Raw genomic sequence first — 16,028 nt, forward strand, 5'->3', positions numbered from 1 at the left:
CAAGCATACGCATCCATATCCCACACTCACCCGCACCCGCCCTCTTTGGCTTCGCTGTCTACCTGCAGGACTTGGTCATATCCAAACATTGTCATCATTTGAATATCACAATACCCTCCTGCTCGAGTCTGTCTCCGACTCGTAGCCGTCTCATGGGCCCCATCTGGTTTCCGTCGCCCGTCGCGTTGCATCACTAGCTGTCGACTACTCTTTCGATCGGTCGTCATATGGCTCGGAGCCTCCCCTTCGTTCCTCCAGAGACGAGCTTCGACCTGTCGGCCCTCTTGCTTGTACCTTTTTTGCGGGAAGGGCCCCGACTATCTTCAACCTGCCTTCTGCCATCGCGCAGCTAGCCACAAGAACAATGGCGCAGAAAACACAAAATGCCAGCAGTTCTGAGGACCAATCTGCCAGCGCCACCCCATCCGCTCAAGACGCCTCGGATTCCGCGCAACCTTCGACGTCGGGCGCATCAACCTCCAAGGCATCCTCCGCCGCCCAGAAGGCGAATCTGACTGAGCTTGACGCTGCTCTGCGCAACTCATCTCAACCCATGGCCAAGTCATCATCATCTGGCTCAGACCTTGCTGCCAAGGACGCCGCCATGGAGGCGGCCAACCCCTACGGAACGCGCTCGCGGAATCGCACTGGATCTTCGCGCCCCAACTACGCCGAAGACAGAGACATCGACGTTGACATGTACGACGACTTCCCCGAAAAGAAGGATCAGGAGTCCAAAAAATCGGCGCGTCACAGTAACGTGTCAGCGACTTCCGCACAGGAGCCTCCGCGTTCCAACGGCCCATCCCGCAAAGCTCTCACATCCGACGACACCAAGGCCGTCTCCTCACAAAATGGTGCCAAGGATCCGCAGCCCGCCGCCAATCCAGCTCCGACGGCACAAACATCCAGCTCATCGGCGACGACGCAGCCCACCAAAAAGCGCAAGGCCACTTCTCAAGCTGCATCACAGGCACAGGCAGCGCCGTCCGCCGCTGCATCGCGAAAAGCCGCGTCAGGTCCCTATGCCAGCTCATATGCAGAGACGAACATGCTCAGTTTCGAGAGTTGTGGCGCGAACCCCAAGGATGGAAAGTTGGTGGCGGATGACGGGACTGTACTAGCACCAAATGGTAAGACACCAACAACCCACACACCCATCCTTGTGCGCATTTGGTTTTTTTTTTCGGGAGGGTGGCATGCTGATCCGCATCACAGACAACGTCTACCTCGTGTGTGAGCCCCCAGGCGAGCCTTACTACCTAGGCCGCATCATGGAGTTTCTCCACACGCAGAATGACAACACCAAGCCGGTGGATGCACTTCGCATCAATTGGTTCTACAGACCAAAGGACATTGGAAAAAAGGTCAACGACACTCGCTTAGTGTTTGCGACGATGCATTCCGACATCAGTCCTCTGACGGCATTGCGAGGCAAATGCCATATCAAGCATAAGGCTGAAATTCCCAACATGGACGAGTACCGGAAAAAGTCAGATTGTTTCTGGTATGAGAAGCTGTACGACCGCTACATCCAGAAGAATTACGACCTCATCCCCACGTCCACCATCGTGAACGTCCCCGAAAGGGTGAAGAAAGTGTTGGACGAGCGCTGGAAATTCGTTATTGTGGAGCAGGGCCGCGGAAAAGAGTTCACTAGCGCGGTGAAGTCCTGCAAGCGATGCAGCGGCTACTGTGCAAGGTTGGTCCACCCATTTCGCCGTTTGAGTCCGAGAGAGGGACCTGGGGTCACTAACAGTGCAACAGCAATGACTCGGTCGACTGTGCTGTGTGTAAGAAGACATATCACATGAATTGTGTCAGGCCACCGCTGTTGAAGAAGCCCTCAAGAGGTTTCGCCTGGTCTTGTGCTGCATGCAGCCGCGCGCAGGAGCGCAAGTTGGAGGCTCGCCACACGCCAAATCTGCTGGATCCCGCCGGCGACGACGACGATGATTTGTATGATGATGATGACGATGAAATGCAAATCGACACCGAGCGAACCAGTCTCGCCGACGACGACGAGCACCGCACCGGCACGGCTGAGCAGATTTACCAAGCGAGTCTTTGGCCTTGGCGATATCTTGGAATGCACTGCAAGCCTGAGGATGCACTGGATTACGATGATCGCATTTACCCACGCGCCAGCACCCGCATTGGCCCGAAGCATCAAGCGAACGTTCTCCCCTGGCCTGGTCAGCCCGTGCAGTATCAGAAGCCTCTGGAGACTAGGAGGCAGGGCAAGAAGGGACCTAATCTCTCCAAGGAAGCCCAGGCAAAATTGGAGGAAGAGAAGCTCAAACGCGAAAATCGGCCGAAGTGGGTGCAAGACGAACCCCCCGGCTATGTGGCAAGAGGAGAGGATCTCGACAGTGATGACCCGAATGCGACGTCCACGCGGATTTGGATGCCTCCTGCGAATACGGAAGCCAACCAGGGCTGGGAAGATAAGCTGGACAAGTACATGGAAAAGGCTGAAGAGCAGGCACCCAAGTTCAATCTTCCCAAGAACTCCACTAACCTGCACGATGTGGCCCTGGAGACGTATTTCAACAGCGGCTACAATTCAGACCGAGCCCTTAAACTATTTGCAGAGACCGACAAATCAGCCTTCAAGGAGCCCGACCTGACCGCTACTGAGCAGAAGAGGTTCGAAGAGGGTGTGAATAAGTATGGATCTGAGCTCTATCTGGTTAAGCGACACGTCAAGTCTGTTTCGCCAGGCACGATCGTCCGTTACTACTACACGTGGAAAAAGACGCCTCAGGGCAAACAAATTTGGGGCAATTTCCAGAACAGGAAGAGCAAGAAGGAGGCCAAAAGGGCGGAACAGGCTGCGAGCAAACTGCAGGACGACATTGCCGACGACGCTGACGATTCAGCCTTCGACGCCGAAAAGGCCCAGACCAAGAAGAAGGGCTTCTGTTGCAAATTTTGTCACACAAAGTATTCCCGACAATGGAGGAGAGCTCCGAACGCTTCCGGAACGCCAGTCACTGAGACTGGAGGCAAATCCTCAAACAAGGACAAGGGCGGCCAGTACATCCAGGCACTTTGCCGCAGGTGCGCGGAGCTGTGGCGGCGCTATGCCATCCAGTGGGAGGACGTCGATGAGGTTGCGAAGAAGATCGCGCAAGCCGGTGGTAAAGCCTGGAAGAAGCGCCAAGACGAGGAGTTACTCAAGGAGCTCGAGGCCGCCAAGGAAATGCACACCTACTGGAACACGCCGCCGCCCGTCAACACCCCAGAGCCACCTGCAGCCGCCGTTGCCGCACCCTCCAGCGAGCCGCCACGCAAGAAGCTCAAGGGAGCCGCCCCCGACCGAGACTCAGAGCCATTGGCGTCCGACTCTGCACCCAGCCACCCGAAGAAGAAGGAGAAGGCTGCCGAGAAGCCTGCGCCCCCGCCAGCTCCCGAGATCCCCAAGGCGCGGACCATGCCTTGCGCGATTTGCAACCAACTAGAGCCATTGGGAGATCAGCATCTGTCTTGCAAGGAATGTCGCTTGACGGTCCATCGCAACTGCTATGGTGTTGTTGACAATAGGAATCCTGGTAAATGGGCTTGTGATATGTGCGTCAATGACAAGAATCCTCAAATCTCTATTGTAAGTCATACTGCCTACTTGCCAGAAGTCTGCATGATATTGACTCCCAACAGCAATACAAGTGTGTTCTGTGCCCTATTGAGCATACAGAACATGACTTTGTTGAGCCGCCCAAGATCTCTACCTCAAAGAAGAAGTCAGAGAAAGAAAAGGAGCGGGAGAGGCTTGAACGTGAACAAGCACAGAAAACTGCCGACTACTACCGAAAGAAGCAGGAGGAAACGAACCGACCAGTGAACCCTCGGGAGCCCCTCAAGCGCACCGCCGACAACAACTGGGTGCATGTCACCTGCGCTGTCTGGACCCCTGAAGTCAAGTTTGGCAACGCCAAGGCTCTTAGTCCCTCTGAGGGCATTCCTTCTATTCCTCGCGTGAGGTATGATGAAGTCTGCAAGGCCTGTAGCCACAAAGGAGGTGCCTGTGTTGCCTGCCACAACTGTCGCAATCCTGGTATGTTTCTGAAGCCCCTTGTCTGATGAGCTTGTCTAACAACCGCCTCATAGTTCATGTTGAATGCGCTCGCCAGCAGGGCTACCTCCTTGGATTTGACATTACGCCCGTTAAGGGGTCCCGCAGAGACCAGTTCAACCTGGTGACTATTAACGGCGAAAGCGGTGTCATGTCCGCGACAGTTTGGTGCAAGGACCATGTTCCAACAAAGTCCATCGTCCACCGAATGCACGACATTGTCAACGAGGATGGGCTCAATGCCCTGCAGCTCTACGTCCAAAGCTACAAGCAGGCGGATCTCACTCTGACTGGTACTGTTCGGAAGGCCAACCTGATGACAAATGCTGCGAAGATGTGCAGTGTGCCTGTCACTCCGGGTGCTCGACGAGCCTCAACCACAACTCTCCCAGTTAATGGTGTTTCCCACCAAGCAAACAGCGAGACAGCCCACGATCACCAGGCTGGAGAGAAGATCTGCATTACTTGCGGTATTGATGTCAGCCTCAAGTGGTGGCCCATTGAGAATTCTGACGAGCGAGAGCTTACCAATGGCCACTATGGAAGTCTCGGATCAGAGGCTCAAAAGTTCGTGGAGCAAAGAAAGTTCCAATGCCACAAGTGTCGTAAGGCCAAGCGGAAGCCCAATCCCCATCCACCGAAGGATCCTTCTCCCGTCGTTGAAGCTGCACGAGTGGTGCCTCCGCCCCTCCCAGTGGTTCCGCCACATCATGCTCTTGCTGCACCCCCACCGGCTTTGAGAAGCCCTCCCACGACCGGCCCAGAGGCTAGAGCGCGCAGTCTCTCGGCATACGCCTGGGTGGCCCCGGCACCAGCTCCGGTTGTTGCTGCCGCCGCTGCCGCCAATGTCCCGGTACAGCCTCCGCCCCCGCCCCCGCCTCCGTCTGCACCTGTCTCCCAGCCCGCAGGACATCCCCCGGCGGCTCCTACAGCGCCACCACCGGTCCAGGCCCCGGCACCTCCTCCCATACCGCCACCAGCGACTCACCAGCCTTCTGGCCCGTATGGCCATCCACCTCCGGGGCCAAGGTACGACTGGCATGGTCGCGCTCCTCAACACAACTCGCCGCCTCAGCGACATCCGCCTTTTCAACCTCTGTCTACTCTGCGCCCGCCCCCGATGGCCGTACCACAGACGCACCCTCCATTGCCGACGGGTGTTCCAAACGGGCACATGGGCCAGCCAGCGCCACACGGAATGCCGCCTTCTCCTCTCATGGCAGGCCCTATTACTCACGGACCGCCGTATATGCACCCTTACCGGCAGGACGCTCATGCGCCACCCCATGGAATTCCCAACGGCGGACCGCCCCAAAGAGGCCCCGACTCATTTTCGCGAGGACTGTTGCCCCAACGAGCGCCGTACGCCAGTAGCCCTCCGGGACATGACGCGGGAGGCCCTCTGAGAACTCCGGGCATGCGGCCAACGAACGAGCCTCCCCGGCCGGCGGGCGCAAGCACGAGTCCTTCATTGCGCAATTTGCTTTCTTAGGCGACGATCACGATCAAATCAATTTCAGGAGTCTTGTCGGCCAATCAAGCATTTTGAGACGGGCCAGGCGTTGGAAGATGGCCTGTATTGGTCTTTTAGGAAATCAACGGTAACGCGTCCAGCCTGGGTTGTCTGTGTAGAAGATGCAAAGATGCTCTTGCTCTTGCGGGCTGGAAGTGTGATGATAGCAAGTGACTGAGACCACGGGAATATATGGGTGGCACAATTAATCCCGTGAAGCACTTTTTGTTAGATATGGTTGAATAGAAGCGGCAAATGACATCAATATTGAATCCGCATTCAAGAAGCCCCAAGCTGTCCTACACAAAGTGACGTTGATCGAATGTATTTGCAAGCCACACCAGACTTACTCCTCGCCAATATCCTCGTTCCTGTCTGCGTCAGCCTACCCGGTCCTATCATGCTAGGGCTTGGATGAACTCTTACCATACTTCAGGCTTCTCGGCGATAAACTTGTCCATAAGAGCCTTGCATTCTGCGTTATCGACGACTGCGACCTCCACTCCACGTTGCTTGAGATACTCCTCGCCGCCGAGGAAAGTCTTGTTCTCGCCGATGACAACGCGAGAAATGCCATAGAGGAGGCAGGCGCCGGTGCCTACAATTGATGTGAGGAACTCGGATGTTCACGGCAGTGTTGTGAGAGTTATAGACTTACACATGTCGCAGGGCGAGAGTGTCGTATACATTGTGCTTCCTAGCGCAAGTCAGTGTCTATGCAGGAGACGGAGTCGGAGATGGTCTTGAAAAATGCTCACCCTTGTATGTCTTGCCTGGCAAACGGCCAGAGTTGAAGAGAGCGTCCGTCTCGCCCTTGGAAGTGATTTTTTGTCTAGTACTGGAACATTGGACCAAATAGGAGGTTTCGACTTACATGGTGGATTGCAGAGCCCATCTGGACACGGCGGTTGTGGCCCCGGCCGAGAAGCTTACCATCCGCGGAAACCAGGGCTGCTCCGATCTTGATGGTCGATCCCGTCAGTCTACCAGTCCATGAAATGCTGCGTCGCTCTGACACTGTCATTTCTCGGTACGTACGGGAACACCGCCTTCGGAGGCGCCAATCTTGGCCTCCTCGATCGCGATGGCGAGACCCTCTGCGTCGTTCATTGTGGCTGGCGGCTGCGGTCGCGTTGGAAGGTGGCGTTCGAGTTAGGTTGGAAATATGAGGGAGGTGGGGGCGGGGTATGTAGTTTTGAAAAAGTTGCGCGTATCACGTTTTGATTTTCAGTAAACCACGGTGAACACTTGCAGAGCTATGCCCGAGGTCTCCTTTTCTTTTTGAGAGGTTAATGATATTTCTATGGGACTGGACGCTAAAAGGGGGGTTTTCCTGCTAAGGAGTTGGATGATGGAGACGGGTTTGCCGGCGGAGATAGTGAGGGTATCTGGGGATATCCTTATCAGCGGGTCCACTTGGGTCGATTGAGGAGGTTCTGCCGCAAGAAAGAGACTATGGGAGAGTTATCAATCAAGGTATCAATGATGGCTGAGGCCGTTTTGTATATTTAAATATTGAATATATAGAGACATCCTGTTCTTTGATGTGCTGCTATGTCTTGATTTTCATGTATTGGGCGACGTAAGTTTTGCTCTGTCACCAACTCCAACTTGAAATTTGGCTGAGCGACTACTATCGCATGTTGAACGAGTTATCGAAAGCCTCCTGCCGTCCAAATGTACGCTCTTTTTTGCTGAAATTAAATAATGAATACGCAAGCGCGGCTCTATAGTGGTCTTTCCCATCCAACAGGCTTTAGTCAGCTATCCCTCTCTTTTTCTTATAAGACAGTGCTTCGTAGAGAGTTCTCTCTTCACATCATACCCTCTATCACCTAACTCATCAAGTCTTCAACTCAGAAGGCAAGCCAGTACCAGATTTACAGACCTAAAACGACTTCGCAGATCGGATCTAGCACAACCACAAGATGGAAGACGACTGCCACCCCTCGAGACATCATGATCGGCTAGCATTTCTTGCGCTAACCAGCAAAATTCGGGACTGGGCGCAGGTCCACGACCATGCTGTGCCTCATCTACTGACACTAGAGGATCACCGTCTCATCAGAGCATGCGACAGAGTTGACCCCCACGAGTTGGCTTTCACCAAGTGGAAGCCAGGCCCGGCAGCCACAGACCGCATGGTGCGAAGGCGATACCGAATCACGATCGTGGCAACAGGCAAATGCGTATTCGAAGTATGCCCCAAGTGGCACCGCTTCATCAAGCCTGCTGTTTGTCAGTGGCGGGAAACAGCAAGGCAGATCTTGCCGGAGCTTTTCGAGGCCGAAAGACCAACCCCGAAAGACGGCGTTGGCGATGGAAACCATGTGCAGAGCACCGCAGACAAGGCTTCACGAAACAGAGATAACCACCGAAGGGGTAGCGACGCTGACAACATGGCTAAGTGCGTCTCATCCGACTCTTGCGCGGAAGCGAAAAGCTCGAGAGAGAGTCTGAAAAGCAGCCAGAGTGAGAAAAGAGAGCAACGTGATGCTAGTCGCAACGCTGACTACGATTACACATATGCAGGCAATGCAGCCAAGCAGGGGCAGCGCGCCAAGAATGACAACGGCAATGACGGACCATCGGTAAAGACCAGAGCTCATGTTCCACGGAAGGGAAAGAGCGATGCACGACCGCGAGCCAAAGCAAGGGTCAAGGCAGCCCGCAGCCTCACGTCGCCCCGATTCATGACCTCGTTTGAGCCTTATCGAGACTCGACCGCCGAAGGTCGGGCCAGGAAGCTGACAATGACCCCAGCCCAGGCCAAGGCACATGTTGAGCAATGCGCGAGCTCAACTCCCGAACATCAGACAACGAAGCTCAGCAAGGCAGCTTTCTGGGCCAAAGCCTCTCGCAGACCATCAGATGACATGATAACGGGTGGGCCCGCCAGCCGGGCCGAGTTTGCTCAGATCCAAACGCGGAAGAAGAGATTGAAGCGTGCGAGGAAGTCAGGGCGACTTGAGCAGGAGAAGAGGGTGCAAAAGGCAAAAGCGCTGAAAAAGAAGGTCGCGATGAAGTTTGCATAAACTCTGGCGAGGGGCTCGGTTCTGAGGGGGAGGGGGGATGCCTTGGGTGGAGCGAGACCGTTGGAGATCAACAGATTGCGGTAACAATGTCACTCGGGAACCAATTTCTCCCGAAGCTTGCATCGGCGTTTATCTAAAGTAAACTCGTATATCAAAATTTGGTGGGGCCGTTTCGAGATCATCTCAAGGAGGAAAGACACTGGATACGCCCGAAGATCAGCCCGATGTAGCCACGTGATGACGCATGTGATCCGATGTCCTTCCCTCAGGAACCTCAGGAACGGGAGGTGTCGAGAAGCCAAGCTGGCTGGGCGGCCAAGAGGCCAAAAATGCAGTGAAGACGACTGGGCTGGGCATGTCTTCTCCGCCACCCAGGTTTGGGTGGGCCGTGCACCGTCCCCCTGGCGAGTCACCAATAAGGGGCTCGGGACGCGGTGAGGTTGACAAGACCGGGGGGTAGTTCCACTCCCTCGTCCTGGCCGTAGCAATCGTAAATAGCATCCCGATCATCAGAGGTCTCGTCTACCTAGCAGGCGGATGTCCACTGAGAGAGAGCTAGCCCGAGATACACCAGAGACTCTGGAGAAAAAGTGAGAGACAGAGTGTGTGTGGGAGTGTGAAAGAGCCCCATCCCCGCCGACACGGGGGCCAAACGAGCCACTGGAATGACCGTAGACGGGACCCAATGTAAAAGGCCCCAGCAGGCAGGCATCACTTTGATCGATAATGGGCGGCCCTTTCCTTTTGGGCTCTGTCCTCCGCCGCAGTTTCCCCTCTTTGGGGGCATGCTCAATAGAGGGAATACGGGAAAAGGAAGGAAGCACGACGCCCTCATAAGGTTCCCGACTTGGGGTAAGGTATCTCAGATCACGAGATGGGATGTGGGCTTGACCATGCGCCATTCAAAAATTTGTGGTTGTCTTCTGCATCCCGTATCTGTAGAGTTCCGAGCGAAAGCCTGCCCTGTTGATTCATATTGGATTATTCCGTGTCGTAACTCGCGGCCCGTAATAAGTAAGACGTCCCTCTTGTCGTCGACGGCACAAGACAGCATCTCTGAAGAACCCAAAAAGTGCATCGAGACGTCGATCCCTGTATTAGCGCCCTACGGCAGTGAGGAGTAATTAGCATGCCTTCCTTGCACCTTGTACCTCCAATCTGCACCCGAAGAGAAAAAAAGACGAGGAAAAAATAAAATAAAAAAACCGGTAGAGAGACAAACTCACCTCCCATTTCCGTCCCGTGTGCCCCTGCCTTTGCGTTGCTTTCCTCGCCTTACCTTCCCGCCCGTCTGTCTACCTAAGTACTTGCCTCTGCATCTGCCTTACGCCGTACCGTCTATACTTTTGTCTCGGCCGTTACCTGTACACAACCACACGGCCAGGGCACGGCAAGGCACAGCAGAAAGTTGGTGCACCGCCATCATCCTTTTTTATTTCGTCTCTTGAAGCAGTGGTCGGAGGCAAGAGCAGACCGAAGTACCTATCTTAGGTAAGAAAGGCACCTTCATTTTTTATGCTCCTACCCCGTCCTATCTCTCTCCCCCCATCGCCTGCCCACTCAGACCAGGTCCCCTCCCGGCTGCTACGTATCCCAAGGCAGGTAGGTAATTAAGGTGCCTTGGGTTCGGATAGGATAGCAGAGAAGGTTCCGTCACTGGTCACTGGTCCTTGGTAAGGCCCATTGGTCCCTTCCTAGACGGCACCACTGTGCACAGCCGGGTTTGGGATTTGCCCAAGTTTGGGGTGCAGCCGATCGAGCCCACACTAAATCTCCCTACGGCCAGCAACGAACGCCTCACAACAAAACCATTCTCGCGCCTTCGCCCACACTGCTTTGATCGCCTTGAACCGGCCCCTTTTCTCCTTCGCTCAGCTTCAGCTGGTGCTGTTTCTGACCTCCCGCCTCCCGTCTGCCTCCTGGGTTCTACCTGGGCTGCCCGAGGTGCCTACTGCACTTACACACTCTTGCACCTGCGCCTGCACCTGCGCCTAAACCCGCATCTGCACCAGCCGCCGCCGCCGCTGCAACTTGCTTGCTTGCACTTGTCCCCCTCTCTCTGTCTCCCCCGCGATTGACAACACACGCATACCTTACCCAACGCATACTGCCCAGTCGCCGTCGCTTCAGACGGGACCTTGTTGTTTCCTCATCCTACCTTTTATCTTTATTTTTCTTCCTCAAGTTCCTCATCGCCCGCCTTTTCTCCCATTCCTTCTTCTTCTTCTGGGTGGCTGCTCCTTCCCCCATTCGTCTGCGTTGTCGTTGTGGTTCCTTCCCGTCTTGGGCGCTGATTTCAGCTCCAAAACAACGACGCCGTGCTCCACTGCCCACTGCCTGCCGCCCACTGCCACAAGCCAGGTGCAGCAGCCAGCCCACGGTACGCGGTCCCCTCACCAAGTGCCTTCCTTGCCTTGCACACCGCGCAGCATCTACCTGCCCTGCCGCTGGTCTTCGGATACAGCCCGTAACGACCTAACCACAACCACAACCTGACCTCAGCGACCCTAACCTGGTCTCCATCCCCCGACCCTCACCACCTGCACCCACGCCCTCAGCAAAGTAGGCGCGGTGCTCTTCTTACCTATTACCTTACCTTCTCAGGCTCAGGTCACCCTCACCCTGACCCGACCCCGACCCCGTCCCCGACTTAGAGTCCTTGCCTCGATCGACTCACCTCCCAAAATTCAATCCCGACCACCACTCTCACTCTCCCACATCCGTCATCTTTTTCTTCAGCCCGGTGCCCAGCGACGTGGCCTGCCGTCGTCACCCAGTCACGCGAGTAGCTGCCGACCATTCATTACCCGACTTATTTAGTATTGCTCAGCACCGTACCGCCGCCGTGCGACGACAACCCGACTCCTTCAATTCGACGCCCCAATACATACCCATCTCCTCAACAACGACCCCGGCCAATCTACGGTCCAGCTGATGCCGACCGATAATTTCCTGCCAATTCCCAAGTCCGACACTCGAGGCTGACGGGCCGCTTTCAATCCACGACGCCCTGCCAGCTGAGAGTCCCGAATTCGAACACACCATCAGCCTGCACACACCGACACACCACTTCACCATGGCGTCGGATTACGATCATACGGCGCCCGACGACCGCCTGCATGCCCACCCCGCCGCCCCAATGGAACCCGCGTACCCTGGCGAGAGAGGATGGCAGAACGGAGGACGCAGAACTCCCGACAACAGCAATTATCGCAACCAGCAGCCTTCACGCTCCCCTGGTCCCAGAACCCCTGGAAGAGAGGGCGACCCGAGACAGAGCCGCGAACGCAGCAGATCCAAGGGAAGAGGTGGTGCACGATCAGCTAGCGGTCAACAGAGAATCTGCAAAAAGTGTGGAGAGCCTCTCACCGGTCAATTCGTGCGCGCACTGGATGGAACCTTTCATCTGGACTGCTTCAAGTGTCGAGTACGCCCTGAGACCCTCCCCCTTTAACCGTTCTGGCCCCTTCTAACACCCTTGCCCTTCCAGGACTGCGGCCAGATTGTTGCCTCCAAGTTCTTCCCCGTCGACGACGAGAATGGCGAGGGTCAATACCCGTTGTGCGAGACAGACTACTTCCGCAGGCTTGGTCTCCTCTGCTACAAGTGCGGAGGGGCTCTGCGTGGCTCTTACATCACAGCACTCGACCGCAAGTACCATGTCGACCATTTCACATGCTCAATGTGTCCCACAGTCTTCGGCGCTCAAGATAGTTACTATGAGCACGATGGCCATGTCTACTGTCACTACCACTACTCCACGCAGTTCGCGCAACGATGCAACGGCTGCCAGACTGCCATTCTCAAGCAGTTTGTGGAGATCTTCAGAAACGGTCAGAACCAGCACTGGCATCCCGAGTGCTACATGATTCACAAGTTTTGGAATGTACGACTTACACAGCCGAGCGAAACCCCCGAGATACCCCAGGAGAGCGATGACCCCGCCACGCGCGAAATCATTAGGCAGGAGGAAGAGCGCATGGAGGAGAAAGTCTACCGCATCTGGAGCGTCCTGTCCACCTTCGAGGAGTCGTCCGCCGCTTGCATCTCCGACATGCTTCTGCACGTTAGCAATGGCGCCTACGTCGACGGCGTGCTCGTCGCGAAGAAGTTCATCTGGCACGTCGAAATTCTGTTCCAGTCCGCCGATCGTCTGGACCTGTCCATGGACGAATTGAAGCTGAAAGGTTTGTTACTCTGGCGTACGTCTTGCGGGTTTTGCTAACTGGCCAGAAATAGGGTTGTCGTACGGCCGTGAAGCCAAGCTTCTTTGCAAGAAGATAGTGTCTTTCTTTTCTCTGCTGTCCAAGACCCAGGACACGGGAGCACGGAAGCTTGGCGTCACCCAGGAGCTTCTGTCCCTCGTCACAGGTCTCGCCCACTACCTCAAGCTCCTCATCCGCATTTGTCTCCAGGGAGCGCTCCGCCTTGAGAAGGAGTCTAAGAGCTCCGACGGCATTTACCAATTCCTAGATGACCTTAATGAGCTGGACACTGTGAAGAGTGACGACAACACCTTGCAGGCTATCACCGGTAACTCTCGGCTCTCAGCCAAGGACTCGGACCACTGTGCGCTCTGCAACAAGTCAGTCGAGGATGAGTGTGCGAAGAACTCAGAGAGACGGTGGCATATTGCCTGTGTGGGCTGCAAAAGCTGCAACAAGGAGCTCGGCCGCAAACTGGAGGAGGCGCGCTACAACGCATTCGACAACTCGATCTGGTGCACCAACTGTGTCGGCATCAACAGCGACGACATGCCACCTTTTGAGCATGTCACAAAGTTGCAGCAGTACGTTTTCCTTCTCAAGGTGGCGCTCGCAAGGTTGTTGGACATTCTCCGAAGCAGCGGTGCCCTGCCTCGGCAGAACGATGACCAGAACATGGATGGGTACGGACCAGGCGAGGGCCCTCGAACTCTTGCCCCAGGCGAGGCACCCTACCTCAACTCTGACAACCGCTCCAAATCATACGCTGGAGATCAAAGAGAGCACAACCGCGAGTCTTCTTACGAGAACACGCTGAACGACGTTCGCCGCTTGAGGAGTACTCGTCTCGACAAGCACTTATCATCTAGCTTCAGAAAGGCCCGAACCTCGCGCATTATGGATGGCCCCGAGGGACGCAGCGTCCGCCCTGGATCTGCCGGCGAGGACCTTGGACGAGGCGATGGAGGCTTTTCGATCGTCGAAGACCGCGGCCCAAACGACGAAGGAACCACGGATAAGATGTTCAACCACCAGGACGCCCTGACCCTGGACGACATCCCCAGAATTGTCGCGGCTGAGCAAGTCAAGGAGCAGCAGAACAAGCCTGGCCGCCAGGAGCTTTTTCGATCGCCCGCAACTGACCCCATGGGTCACCAGAGATCGCAGTCTGCGGGCAGAGAGGCCGAGATCCGCGCAGGTGACCCTTTGCCCCAGCGATTGGGAAGGAAGTACTTTTCGGAACTTTCGGGCCTAGAGTACTTCATTGTCCGTCACTTGGCGGTCCTGACCCTCCATCCCGCGGTCGAGAACGAGTTTACTCTGGACGAGCTCTTAAGTTTCATCGAGTCGAGGAAGCAGCCCACGTTCTGGAAGAACTTGGGTAAGGCGTTCAAGAACGACAGGCCAAAGAATGCCAAGAAGAAGGGCATCTTCGGAGTGCCTCTGGAGATTATCATTGAGAAGGACGGTGCCGAGTCGACGGATGGTGTGGGACCTGGAGCTCTCAAAATCCCTGCCATCATTGATGATATCATCAGCTCCATGAGAAAGATGGACCTTTCGGTCGAGGGTGTTTTCAGGAAGAACGGCAACATCAAGAAGCTCACTGAACTTGTGGAGAGGATTGACCGTGAGGGTTGCGATAACATCAGCTTCATGGACCAGCCTGTTGTCCAAGTCGCTGCGTTGCTGAAGCGCTACCTGCGTGAGCTGCCCGACCCCCTCATGACATTTAAGCTTCAACGTCTTTGGATCGTTGTTGCCAAGATTCAGGATGACGCCAAGAGAAAGCAGTATCTTCATCTCATCTGCTGTCTGCTCCCCAAGGTCCACAGGGACTCCTTGGAGATTCTGTTCTGCTTCCTCAAGTGGGCTGGATCTTTCCATCAGGTCGATGAAGAGGCTGGTTCGAGAATGGACATCAAGAACCTGGCGACTGTTATCGCGCCCAACATCCTCTACAGCAGTAACAAAGCTCCTGCTCTGGACAGCGATCCAATGTTCGCTATTGTTGCTGTACAAGACATGATCACTTACATTGAGGAGATGTGCCTGGTATGTTCCACACTCACACGCTTGTTTCAGCATCACTAACTAATATTGCGTTATAGGTTCCCGACGAGCTCATGGATCTAGTGAATGATCCCTTCGTGTTTGGCTCCGGAAACGGTGCTGATCTGAGCACCAAGGATATCCTGAAGCGCTACCAGGACCGCATTGGCCAGAGACCAGGATTGGGCGAAGTCAATGAGGTCTTTAACAGACCGGACAACTCCACTCGCCCACCTCCCCGACGAGTTGAGACGGACCCCGCTCTGTGGCAACAGCAAGAGAGCAGTGTCCGCCCTGTACAGGACCCTCTGCCTACCATGGTCCTGCCTTACCATCCTCATCCCAACGCCAACACACCTCCTCAAAGGTGGCGGCCACATGAAGAGAACGGTCACCCCTCACCCTATGCCAACCAGCCTGAACACTCTGATACTGAGGGCCCAACTGATGCACAGAAGCGTGAATGGCGCAACTCTGCTGCTTGGGGACGGCAGAACGGTGGTGTGGGAGTTGGTGGACATACATAGCCCTGTTAGGTCACAAAGGTGGCAGGCTGTGCACACATACACACAACGAAGTGTGCTGCTATCCATTCGCATGCACTGCTTCATATGCATTCTATCGGGATTGCAATTTGGGTTTTGAGAGTCACATACATATCCATGCATCGTTGGCGGCGTTCCTAACCCTTTTTGATCAAAAGGAACAAAAAGATTTCCCTTTTGTTCGGTTACTTCTACTCACGACAAGGCGGCATGAATGAATTTTTCGAGTTCTTTTCAAAGCTTTTTTTCGAACCCTTTACTTCTTAGCTTCTCTGAGAGTAAAGCATCAGACCATGAAACGAGGGACTCTTGCAGTCTGTTGGTCTTCTTTCACGACATGATTGGTCGTCTGCTGGGGATGAGGGAGGTTTGGCTTTGGTTTGGCGGTTTGGTTTGGAGTATGGCCTCAGGGTCCATCGACTTGTCGATGGGCAGGACTGGCTGGATGTTTGATTCACATGGGTTGACCGAGCCTTGATTTCTTCTTGGCTTGCGTGCGAGACCTACTATAGCTTCGCTTCTGTTTGTTGGAATGGGGATGTCGGATTACCATTTTTGAGGACTTCGAGAGGAATGAGAAGGCGACAGGCGAGAGGGGGTGAG

General features: G+C 55.1%; 4 protein-coding genes across 4 annotated transcripts; 3 read left to right on the plus strand and 1 right to left on the minus strand.

Annotated features, from left to right (window-relative positions):
- Positions 1-364: 364 nt before the first annotated feature.
- SNT2 (E3 ubiquitin-protein ligase SNT2) lies at positions 365-5,567 on the plus strand (the record flags this gene model as incomplete). The annotated part of the gene is made up of 5 exons (XM_032020200.1): positions 365-1,133; positions 1,219-1,702; positions 1,768-3,607; positions 3,661-4,057; positions 4,111-5,567. 5 exons carry the CDS (start codon positions 365-367, stop codon positions 5,565-5,567), a joined length of 4,947 nt encoding a protein of 1,648 aa, XP_031882767.1.
- A 367-nt stretch (positions 5,568-5,934) lies between these two features.
- Positions 5,935-6,698, minus strand: FCA1 (Cytosine deaminase; the record flags this gene model as incomplete). The annotated part of the gene is made up of 6 exons (XM_032020199.1): positions 5,935-5,959; positions 6,015-6,186; positions 6,247-6,285; positions 6,347-6,401; positions 6,463-6,549; positions 6,627-6,698. The coding sequence occupies 6 exons, from the start codon at positions 6,696-6,698 to the stop codon at positions 5,935-5,937; spliced, it is 450 nt and encodes a 149-aa protein (XP_031882772.1).
- An 818-nt stretch (positions 6,699-7,516) lies between these two features.
- Positions 7,517-8,623, plus strand: CGGC5_v000761 (uncharacterized protein; the record flags this gene model as incomplete). Its single annotated transcript, XM_032020198.1, has 1 exon — positions 7,517-8,623. The coding sequence occupies one exon, from the start codon at positions 7,517-7,519 to the stop codon at positions 8,621-8,623; it is 1,107 nt and encodes a 368-aa protein (XP_031882773.1).
- Positions 8,624-11,699: 3,076 nt separating this feature from the next.
- rga1 (Rho-type GTPase-activating protein 1) lies at positions 11,700-15,407 on the plus strand (the record flags this gene model as incomplete). The annotated part of the gene is made up of 4 exons (XM_032020196.1): positions 11,700-12,050; positions 12,114-12,810; positions 12,857-14,883; positions 14,940-15,407. The coding sequence occupies 4 exons, from the start codon at positions 11,700-11,702 to the stop codon at positions 15,405-15,407; spliced, it is 3,543 nt and encodes a 1,180-aa protein (XP_031882948.1).
- Positions 15,408-16,028: the final 621 nt, after the last annotated feature.

Source organism: Colletotrichum fructicola, assembly GCF_000319635.2.
Source record: "Colletotrichum fructicola Nara gc5 chromosome Unknown KSG_Nara_v1_contig01, whole genome shotgun sequence".
Lineage (NCBI taxonomy): Eukaryota > Fungi > Ascomycota > Sordariomycetes > Glomerellales > Glomerellaceae > Colletotrichum > Colletotrichum fructicola.